Source organism: Siphateles boraxobius, unplaced genomic scaffold (genome assembly GCF_051911475.1).
Source record: "Siphateles boraxobius isolate OS27281-9 unplaced genomic scaffold, OSU_SipBor_1 9, whole genome shotgun sequence".
NCBI classification, from domain to species: domain Eukaryota; kingdom Metazoa; phylum Chordata; class Actinopteri; order Cypriniformes; family Leuciscidae; genus Siphateles; species Siphateles boraxobius.
Window position 1 is genome coordinate 8,192,743 of NW_027509219.1, and position 12,061 is coordinate 8,204,803.

At 35.6% G+C, this 12,061-nt stretch overlaps 1 protein-coding gene across 3 annotated transcripts in view; it reads left to right on the forward strand.

The window, feature by feature from the left end:
- The window catches only part of grk5l (G protein-coupled receptor kinase 5 like), an 87,772-nt gene that overhangs the window by 50,065 nt on the left and 25,646 nt on the right, over positions 1–12,061 (forward strand). For all 3 annotated transcript variants that reach the window (XM_077223560.1, XM_077223559.1, XM_077223561.1), the window contains exon 2: positions 10,168–10,263. In XM_077223560.1, the coding sequence (XP_077079675.1) occupies positions 10,168–10,263 (96 nt within the window). The remainder of the gene's footprint in view (positions 1–10,167; positions 10,264–12,061) is intronic.

Below are 12,061 nucleotides of genomic sequence, written 5' to 3' on the forward strand. Positions count from 1 at the left end.
TTGGCATGAAACGGAAGTTGTGGTAGTCTTTTTTTTTTTTACTTGTAAAACTTACTATATCCAATTGAAAAGGCTTCTTGAACGAGAAAAATTGTAGGGCGGGACTTGGTTTTGTCCATCAGAAATGGTTGACTTGTTGGATCATTGTCGTTTGCTATTACTGTATGTGACAGTGAGATCACCTCTCGCCACTAAACAGAATTGTATTAGCAATATTATGCATCTATTTTAGTTCAATTAAATGTAGTATAAATTACTATATAAATTATGTGTTGTAAAAGTAGGGATTAAAATAAAAAAATGTTAAAATGTTATTTTATATAAATTATTTTATAAATATGTAAACAAATTATTGATGATTATTAATTTAAAAAAAAAAATGTACTTGCCCTCTTTTCATTCCAAACTTGTATTTAATTTATTTTCTAATGGAACAAAAAAAGTCTTTAAAAATATCGTGCAGAATGACATTAGGATGAGTAAATGACATATAGCTATCATACAATGACATTTATTTTTTGGGTCAACTGTCCTTTTAGGTAAATATTTAGGCCTTCTTCATTTATCTGTCAGGCTTGGTAACCTCCACCATATCTGATGTAGTGGTAGACGTGAGCTGGCCTAGACATCAATGAAAAACCTCTCCCCAAAAGATCGACTATAACCATACAAGGAAACAGCAGTGCTGCTCCGTTGCAGATTTCTCGTCAATCAAAGTGCGGTTTCCAGGTTCCTCTTCGGTTCACACAGTCACATATATATTTAGCCAGAGGTATAATACACATGTCACATACACAGAGTAAGTAAAAAAGCGCCGTTTTGTTCTCAGAAAGTGAAACTAGGTTGTGGCCGGTCGGTTGTTTCTTTTCCTCTTGTGTTCACACACCTTAATATTTTTTAAGCAGCTCTTCTAACCAAGTCTGTCATGATAAAAGTGTGGTTTATCCAACCTTTTAAATGCTTTATGGGGTTTGGAAAAAACTATGATGGCTGACGGCAGGCGTTAAATTCACTGTGTGAATTTTTCAAGCAGTCACGAGTCTTTTAGTTTAGTTTTGCACAGGTGTAGCCAAATGTTTACGATGGACGTGCTGTGCCATGTTCACTTTTGCAGATTTTTGTTTTAGTAAATTTTAAATAAAAATAGTATATGGCTGTGGCACACAATTTGAATTAACAAAAATAACATTTTAATATGCAAAATGTTTAGATTGGTTTTATTTGAATAAGTTCTAAAAAATTTGTCAGTGCATTTGTTAATGTCTTGAACTGTTTTTATGTTAATATTTTTCTCGACTGTGAATTTTAATTACAATGTTAATTAAAACCATAATATTTAAATTGTGTGTTTATTATCTATAATTGTAATGTTTTAGTTTTTGGTCTTGTCATAATTTTTGACTAAATTAAATAATTTAAAACAAAGTATAAGTGAACATAAGTAACTTCTACAAGATTCTGCAGATTGTGCAAAATGTCAGTTACTAAAAAAATACTAGATTCTCGTCATAGTTGGACTAATATTAACTATTCTTTCAGACACATAAAGAGCATAAAGTTTTCTGTTTAACAATTTGCTGTGTTTGAATTTTTAACAATACTGCTTTTGTTTTCCTTGGGTTTGGAACAACATGATAGAGAGTAAATGATGGAATAGTAAAGGCTTAAGGTTAATAATTGATAATAATCCATTATCAATTCATTGCTAATTTTAGACCCTCAACTGATGTTGAACATGGATTGTTTATCAAGTCGACTAGGTGTTGCATGCAATCGCTTAGGCTACTCGTTTTTCCATGACACCGCGTCTGTCGAGTCAATATACCTGTTATAGTCTCACTACACCACCATCTAAAACACCAGCACTCTGGTTGCAGAAAAAGAAAATAGACACTGAATTCACAGGATCAGGAGAATGGATGTCGTAATGTGAAGTTGAAGTGCACCAAGTACCGAATCTCCATAAAATTAATTTGAGAATCAATGAGAATGTAATTTGAGGTGTTATATGAAATACAGAGCATTGGAGATCCTGTATTATTCATGGTAAATATTTTTAAGTTGAAGCTACACTGATATTTCAGCAGCCTGGATTTTACATACTGAGGTGGTGTAAAATTGTTGTAAATGGGTACTTCAGTTTTTGGATTGCGGTCAATAAACAAATCCTTAATGTGACGCTCACAGACTATATAGTGAACATTATTACTTGAACAGGTTCTACAATTTATTGTAGTGTTTTATTTTACAGTTGTTGTTCCTATAACAACTGTTTCCCATTATTTTTGAATTGTTATATAACTGTAGTTAATGTGCTCTCTAAAGACTTACACCTCTGAATCACCAAGTAAAACAATCAAATCTAAAACGGCCTAAAGTTGCAATGCAGTAAATGACGACATGTTACCGTCATGCGTGTGTCTGCCGTTGCTCTCCATGTGTCTGACAGATGCAATGGCATACCCTTGTGAAGCATATTTTTATATTGTGCACATTAGGTCATATCTATAAAAACGAACATGAAACAAAAGGGTGTAGTCTGAGTCTTGTGGAACAAATTAAAACAGGCTCACTAATTCTTCAACATAATACGGCCTCCTTTGCTTTTTTTTTAAGCTGGTCTCTGACATAAAATACATTCGTGTCTATGTAAGGACACGGAGAGACAAATAATTGATTTCTTGTCATTCTCTCTCTATATTGTGTGTTTGTTTTAGTGTTTATTGATCACTCTGTACATCGAGGGTACTTTATAAATGCTGCCCAAATTGTAATATCTATCTATATCTAACAGGTTACCAATTATCGTCAACAAATAATAGTAATTAAGTCAGAAAAACCATGAAATAAGGCGACCCAAGTACATTTATTGAACGGTAGTTTATACTTTTTTTTCAGCATTTGAGCATGCTTTTTTTAAGATAATGAGAAACTTTTTTTTATTCAAAATTGTGTCAAAATTTTAACTCATTCAGAGGAAATATTGTAAAATATTATTGAAGCTGGTTTTAAGAAACTGAAAAATGCACAATACAAAAGGGTCCTTATACCATTCCAAAATAAAGATACACGCAAGCACCTGACCGTGCTGTGGCCCACACACAGTGCCATGACTGGAATTCCTGGACTGAATCCTCACTCTTTTTGAATATGAAAACAACACAGTGAGTTTACCAAGCACTCGTAAATGCTAAACGCTGGGATCTGCGTTTCCCTCATAATATTTTTATCTAAGCTGTGTGTGTATGTGACCTGTTGTTGACTTTTGAGGAGTAATTCTGTTGTCATCACTAATGAATGATAAAGATGAAAGATTTGACTAACTGTCTGATTTGTTAGGACTGAATATCTGCACTGTCATTTCGTAAATTATTAAATCTGTTTGTTCAGACAGTGTTTTCAATAGTTTTGCCATAGGAAGACATATGAGAGTAGTTGTTGTTGTGGAATGCAAGTGGATGAAGCACTGCAGATTTCACCAATGCTCTCTTTCATCATCTCATGTCATGCACATCAGAGACCCAATCATTTAAAAATAAAGACTAAGTAAATGGTTACTGCAGTTCCTCTGACCTCTGATCTGATGCATGTCGAGCTGATCTGAGCACACATGTACAATACATTTACATAAAGCCGTGTACGCCTTGCGTCCACCTAAACCTCTCCAAATATTGAGACCGGATCCCTATCCCGCTTCAGTCATAAGGGTTGTGCTTTGACTTCGCTTTTCCAGCTGTAATAATCAGGAAGAGCTCCATCAAACTCTCTAAATGTCATTCTCAGCAAATTCGATTCTTGTTTATATTACTCGGATGAGTGAGCATCAAGCCTTCTGACCTTCGCTGTCAATCTGACTCTTCTAGTTGGCTCTGAGATAGACTGAAAGGAAGAAGGTTAATTACATCTCTGTTTTTTTGACCCACTTTCTTCCAGGTGTTTTACGTTGTTTGATGCATTGACTTCACAGCTGGCCCGTGATGCGTGCTCTGACTTGAACAGACCTCTGGCAGGAACATAAAGCAAACATTCTTCTCTGGTGTGATTGGCGTCTGTTTTTTTTCTGTGGCAGTATGGTCACCATTACTCCTGCCGTCACTTTCCCTTAATCTGTTACAAACACACATGCATTAAGGATTATGTAAACTGCAATTTTTTTGGAAATTCTTATGATCAGATCATTGTTTGTTGCGGATGGTCTACAGTATTTTTCGTCTTTTTCTATTTTCGACCTCAGCACAGTGTTTTGGGGTTCAGTTATAATCTAAAGGTTTGTAAAATGAAAAACATTACTTACTGTTTGTGTGTGTGTGTTAAGCAGTGTTGAGGGTAACATTAAAAGTAACGCGAGTTACATAATCCGATTACTTTTTGCACGTAACTAGTAAGTTAACGCATTACTTTTAAATTTACTATTTGCATTTCCTTCAGCCTGAGGCTTATTCATTTCACTTTTGTTGTGAAAAGTCTTTTACATTTGCAATCATATAACATTTTTTAAATTAAAAAACAAGCAAGAAATAGTATTGCAAAAGTAACGCAACACATTACTTCCATAAAAATGAACTAATTATACAATTAGTAACTTTTTTAGGTAGTAATGCAATATTGTAACGTATTATTTTTAAAGGGTATTTTCAACAAAAGCCCGGCATTTCAATAGGAATCCACGTTTTTGGGAATTTCACTTGAGGGAGAATTGGGTTAGTCACACATTCACTGCTTTTTTGTTTGGAAAATTTAATCAGTTTTACTGACCTTTAGGGCCCTATTTTAGCGCATGGTCCTAAAGCGCATGGTGCAAGTGCACTGAGGGCGTGTCTGAATCCACTTAAAAATGGTCGGCGCACCTGGCGCATAGTCTAAAAGGGTTGCCCCTATCTCTTAATGAGTAATGGGTGTGTTTTGGGCATAACGTGCAATAAACAATTTGAGTCTCATCTCCCATTCCCTTTAAAAGCCAGTTGCGCTCGTGCCATGGCGGATTTGCTACTTACATGGTGGAATTTGCAAGCGGGAAAAAATGAACGCTTCTCTAGCGAGGAAACGGATCTGCTCGTGCGCGAGGTTAAAGAGCGCAAGCATCCCATCTACGGGACAAAGTGTACATGCGTTGTGGACCCGTCTATAGGCGCATATTACTAACGCGCTCTTTAACCCTTCGGAGTCTTGGGCTATTTTGCCGTTTTTGAGTACTTTTATTTATTTTTTATTTTGTGACATAAACAAATGTTTACCATACCAATGTTTGGTATAATTCTTTTCAGTACAACATCACCTATATGACCAGACAATTAGTTTTTCACTTTGATGTACTGTATCAACATACTGGACCCAAAATCACACAAAAAACACACAATCCGAATAGAAAAATTATAGCTTTTCTACTACAAAAAACACAAACACGCTCAACGAAGCATTTTAAAAGGTTTAAAATGTAAACACAAGTTGTAAATGTCAACATATACAGGTACAATTCAGATATAATCAAGCTATATACAAAAAAAATATGATTTACAAAAAAATGCGGGTGTAGCCATAGGCTTTTTTTCTTTCTTTTTAGATTAGCCACTTTTAAAAAAAATTTGTGCACACAATTATACAGAGAGCTATATTTAAGGCCTTGCATTCCCAACGTATGAGGGTTCACTAATAGTGCAAATACAACATAAAAAAATGTAAAATTGAGATAAAATTAAACTACATACAGCAAAAAGCAGGTGTGGCGTTTTTTCTTTTCTTTTTTGCTTAGAAACTCTACAACACACTTCATGTACAATTACACAGATAGCTAGATTACAGGGCTTTCATTCCTTGAGTAAGAGGGGTTCCTCAATAGTGCAAATATACCATACACAAGGTAAAATGAACACAAAATCAAACTATACATACAACTATTTACAACAAATATCAGGTTTTTATTTTATTTTATTTTTTATCTGTTCTACTCCTCAAAACAATTTATCTAAATCTACTCCTAAAGTACCTAAACTATCTACACTACTCCTATACTACTCTCAAAATCTACTCAAACTCTTCCAAAAACTAGCAATAATATCTCTCTCTATATATATAACGTATATAGTCTCTCTTTGTCAACTCCGTATATCCTCTTCCTTTAGATTTCGCTTCTTTGCTCAGTTGGCTCCTCCTCCATTCCCTAAAACGTGCAGCCTGAAGAGCAGAGTCAGCAGATTCACACATTTTTCTCCGTTTTGTTTTATGACAAAAACCGACGAAGCTATTAGAATAAATGCAACGCCTGTCGCATCCCATCTGGCGTTATTTTACGAACGCGTCAGTATTTTTTTATATAAAGTTTAAATAATCATATCTCCGTTTTTACTTGGTCTATCAACACAAAACAAACGACAGGGTAGGATTTTGGGGTGGGGTTTGGGGGGTTAGTGAGCGGATGAGGAGGAGGGAGGGTCTAGCTAGCCTCCGTTTTGTTTGACAATACTTTAAACGTGCTTCTCAAGCAGTGCTTCTCAATCTTTTTTCAATAACGTACCCCCTATCAAATTTTTTCTCAGCCAAGTACCCCCTGACCGGCCCCAATCATTTGAAATAGAAATAAAAGCTATGACTATGATATAGTGATGTGCCATCATTATGAGATTTATTAAACATTGTAAATGAAAAACATTTGCAATAATAAACATTTGCAATAATAAATTGGGGGAAACTCCTTCCCTCAGATTTATTGAAGCTTGTAAAACGCATTGCAACTGCACAGCGAGCACAGTGAGTGACGGCTCACTCATTGGCTGAGCTACGGCAACTGCACATCCAATGGCGAAGGCGCCTCTATAAAGGGAACCCGAATTCGCCATTATAGGAGGTTTAAATCGACTGAAGCGACAACTTGGCATGTTACTACAGTTGCGGCAGGCTACGCAATACTCGTTCGCTACTCTCAGGGAACCGAGGTTACGATAGTATTCCAAAATATGACGGCACTGAAAAATGACAGAATTGTCCTGTGATATAGTGTGGCTAAAAGTGTCCATAGTTGAAGTGTCCTGTCCCAAACGCTGCACTTGATGTGTATTTACAGCCAGTGACTTGCAAGAGCATATACTATTGGTTGTTGTCATGTTAAAAGAATTGTTAATACACACACACACACACACACACACACACACACACACACACACACACACACACACACACACACACACACACACAAGCCAGTGACTTGCAGCAGCATATACTAAACTGAATTTCCTGCAAATAAACAAGATTGGAAGGGAATGTGAAACATGTATGCATAATGTACATTAAAATGCATTATGTATTTACATAAATAATTGTAACCAAAGTTAAAATGGATTATAATATTTGCAGATTCTTTGTAATCTCTTAAATTGGTTGTCATGTTAAAAGAATTGTTCACACACACACACACACACACACACACACACACACACACACACACACACACACACACACACACACACACACACACACACACACACACACACACACACACACACACACTGAAATCACCCTGCCAAGTATGAACAACTTACTGTAACATTCCTCTCATATTTATTTAAGGTGGCTGAATCTGGCTAGTACTAACATCCCTTCAAAAATTCTGCCGTTTGGTGGGAAAGGATTTGATTTGTGGCTAATTAGCAAGGCCTGTCATGTACGTGAGATGAATGTCTTTAAGGCCCGGTCTTGGGCTTTGAGTACCCTGGTTGTTTGTGTTTGGAAACATTCAGCACTATTCACAATGCTGAAATTGTCAAATGCTTCATGTTTAGTCAAAAATGACTAAATGTTTCAATTCCAGAGTGGGAGCACCATACAGCAAATTCTCCTTAAATTCAAATCCAGAGCGAAAGAAGTGATAAAGAGCCCTTTTGTAAGTAACTGTATCTAACAGAAGCAGAAGTAGCAGAAGCTGCTCTGTTTTATTGGCCTCTATGAGTTTGAATGTTTCAAAAGGAAACCGTTATTGCAGAGCTTGGCATAGTTTGTTGTAAAAGCTCCTCTTTTCTCTTGGGAGGGAATGCATATTTTTGACCTGTGTTGACGTCAGAAATGACATACTCGTTTTAACTAGAGCTTACTTACTCTCAGGCTGAGAGACCAGATGCTGACATGTTTTATTACACTGCACATGTTCAAAGTCACAAGGAGATTTCATGAGGTTCAAAGCTAATTAGCGGTCACAAAGTATCCTGGCATTTAAAGTCAGCATGAAACTGCATTCGCAATGCATTGTCCTATAAAATCTTATTGATTGGGATTTGTGATATTTAATTATTGGTTCATATTATTTTTCCTTTTTTCATGCAGTTATTAACCCTGTAAAGCCTGACAAATTAAATAATAGTCTGATTTTTCTTTTCTCCTAAAAAATGGAACAGTTTATTAAACCTGTGTTTTATGTTTAGTATTATATTTGACACATCTGGCTTTTATGGCTCATGATGACATATAGTATGAAATAGGCGATATGCAATTTGGTGCCGATGTTATTTATATATGGCCAAAAATTATGATAAACTTCTGAAAGCTTATAATAGCTGTCTGATAGCTTTTCTATTATATATTAAAATATATTATATATTTATACGTATCCACCTTTTTCCTGGTTAGCGAATTTACCCATGATTCATAGCGGGTTTGAACCGGAAGACGGTTGTCCTTTTCCGGTTCGAAGCTTTATGAAGATTAAGCGCCGCTTGCTCAGAACGCCCGCAGTGATTTGCTGGTTAGAAAATATGTGAAATAAGTAGGGCTGCCCCTGCCCGTATACGACTGAAGTTGAACTATATGGGAGAGAATGCTAAACCATAATGAGCGTTTTCGTAATATATTGCCTGTTCTGCATCTCAACGCACGCATAAGCTTGCCACAAAAAAACGCCGGCAAAAGTAATGATTAGGCATTAAACATTTGAATTGTTTATTAATAACTAGTGTTTTCTGTAAGTGTCGACTGCAAAGATAAATTTGATGATGCTGACTCGCCATCTTCGCAGTAGTGAACGCGCCTATAGAGAGAAATGCACACTTCACACGAATTAACCTATACATAAGCAGAGAGCAGCCCATTTCTGCTCGTTTTTAATTATTTTGTTTAAAAGTACACATTTCAAGCTTTCTATAGATATACTTATCATGTATGTGAGGCAAGTAACTTATACGCTGAGTTTCGTTGATTAATAAGACGCGCTCCAGTTCACGCGCCCGCGCCTCCGTGTCCTGTATATCTACTATTTGTGCTTCTTATTTATTATTCCAGGCAATTTGTTGATAAAACATTGATAAAAATGAAGATACAATTTATACTAAACGAAATTCACTTTAAAGAAAGGCTTTCTACAAAATAAAACTTGATAAGTGGTCAAAATCATGTCTGAGCCATTCCAAATGTTTTCCGATATATTGGGTATTTTATGATAATATCTGACTCATCTTATGCGGTTCCCTTTTCATATAATCAACATAGATTAAATAATTTTTTTAAAAACATTATATTGTGAAACTTAAATATAAAACGTATGTTTAGTTGTTTTTTGTTTAACTTATATTTAAGCGTCACACTGCTCCGCTTTGCTCATGTGCTCTGGTGTGTAGCCTTTACATGTGTGCGTGATGTGATGGAGGGGTGCGATTCTCGAATATTAATTGCATAATACCCAGCGATCTTCGAATATTATTTTTGCTTGAAATGCCCATCCCTACTGGTAACGTATTAACATTTTTCGTTGGATGCTTCAGTTTTAGCGCAGCTAACCAAAAACGTCTACTCTCTGGTATATATATATATATATATACACACACATTTAAAAAAAAATTGTGTGTATGTATGTATTAAATTTAGTTTATAAAAATCAGTAAAGATTTCTCTGAACGTGAACCACAACTTTAAGGGGGACATTTTTACAATTATACTAAAAGTTATTTTACCTGCTAAATAAGTATGATCTATCAATCAGAGGGCAGAAGGCATGAAGAAGATTGTGTACAACAGCAAAGTTTTGATCATGTTGATAATTTAGAGGCCTTAGAAACAACTTGCATATCAAATATGGAACAACAGGCTTTATAGAGTTAATAATTTAAAGGTTGTTTTATTTGTTTACATTGATGTTGATAAGAATTTTGTTTTTTAATGACTAATTTTGTCTTTTTTCCCCTATCTTAGGTGGAGGAGGAAAACGGAAAGGAAGAAGTAAAAAATGGAGGGAGATTCTTCGTTTTCCTCATATCAGTCAGTGCACAGAATTGAGCAGAACCATCGGTAAAGTATCAACACTCGATTTTTGTCTTGTTCATGAACTTCCTGTTATTGTCATGCTCCTTGTCAGCTGTGGTTTTCTCCTGGCCAAATGTCCCTAATGGTGATGTCATTTTGCAGTTCAGCATTGTTTAGTCATCTCTGAGTTTACATAGTCATTGTCTGAATCCCAGTTTACTTACTATCTGAGAAATAGTATGTGCGATAAGCATTGGTGCGTCTCAAATTCCAGTAGTCAAGTCACCTTTATTTATCTAGCGCTTTTTACAATACAGATTGTTTCAAAGCAGCTTCACAGTGATAACATGAAAATAATACAACAAAGTTTGTTTCTAGAAGAAAATTGGGTCATCATCCACCTTAAGTAAGGCAGATCAATAATATTGTTGAATACTAAATGTCCTCAACTAAGCAAGCCAAAAGCGTTGACAGATTTATGTTGAAAAACTTTTTTTTGGTAAATGTAGGCTTGTCAGTGATGCGTAACGGTATCTCAGTGTTCGGTACAACTATCGTGACTGAAACATGTCCTGTCATGTCAGTAATGATTCTAGCAGTAGTTGAAGGATACTTAAGAACTTGTTGTATGTTTATGTTTAGTGCAGTACGAAAATGTTTTATGTTAAGCAAAAATAAAAAGCAAAAATAAGAGATCAGATAACATCAATTACAGTATTAATAGTCTTGAATCATGCATTTGCAAGATGTAAACAGTATTGTGCCGGTATTGCGTTCCCATTCATCTTCATGCAGTTATAACTTTTTTTTTTTTTTTACACTACTTCTTAATCAGTAACATACAAGTAAACCAGGTGTAACTTAGTGTTAGCACGTTAACTGTAACACCTACGTACATAGTTTTTAATAACACAATAACCATAACACGTTGTTTATTATAAACGTGGGATTATGAATTATATTGAGAACGTCGTAACGTTACATAGAATACATGCCGTAATGTACCCTGGGTGTAAACATTAGCCGCATTCATCGTGAAGCGTGCAAGCGATTTGCAAAGATTAATATGTATCGTAAAAAGGTTAATAAAACGTTATACTCACTTCTTCAGGAGGTGCAGCAGGAACACGAATAGTTGGTACAGATTCATTTTTCAGGAGCAGCTTCTAAGCAAAACCAGCTTTATACTGACCCTTGTTTAAAAAGCAGTCTGGTGAGAAATGATTCGCGCAAACATGAACGCATTTACGTTGATCGTGGGGAATATTCCCATCGTAAAAAAAACTCAGCCACTGCGTCTTCAGCTGTTCAAATTTAGGAACATCAAAATGATTTCTGTGTTTGTTATTGCACCCAAAAACAGAACAACACAATCAATTAGACGCCATTCTGCTCCAGTGTATCAACAATGACGGACTACGATGACAGCTCGCTCATGGCGGGGCTGAGTTGAAACACTACTGTCAATCAACAACCGTGGGAAGGGCGTCACGCGCCGTCTGACGTCACACGGTGAAATGGCTCGATTTGAGACAGGGGAATACATATAAGGAGATTAAAACAAAAACACTGGATGGATTTTTATCATTATACGATGGTTGTGTACAGGCACTGGCACTGCCAATACACATTGCAGTACAATCAACTTGTAAAAGTGCATGTACCATTATATGACCTCTTTAATAAGAAGCAGTATATATTTAATTAATTAATTGAAAACTAAGCAATGTTTATTTTGATTATTCAGTTTCTGTTGTTAAATAAACCTAATGTAGGCTTAACGTACCCCATGGTTTACACTGATGTTAAAATAACACTTCTTATGCTACAGTAAAACACTGCT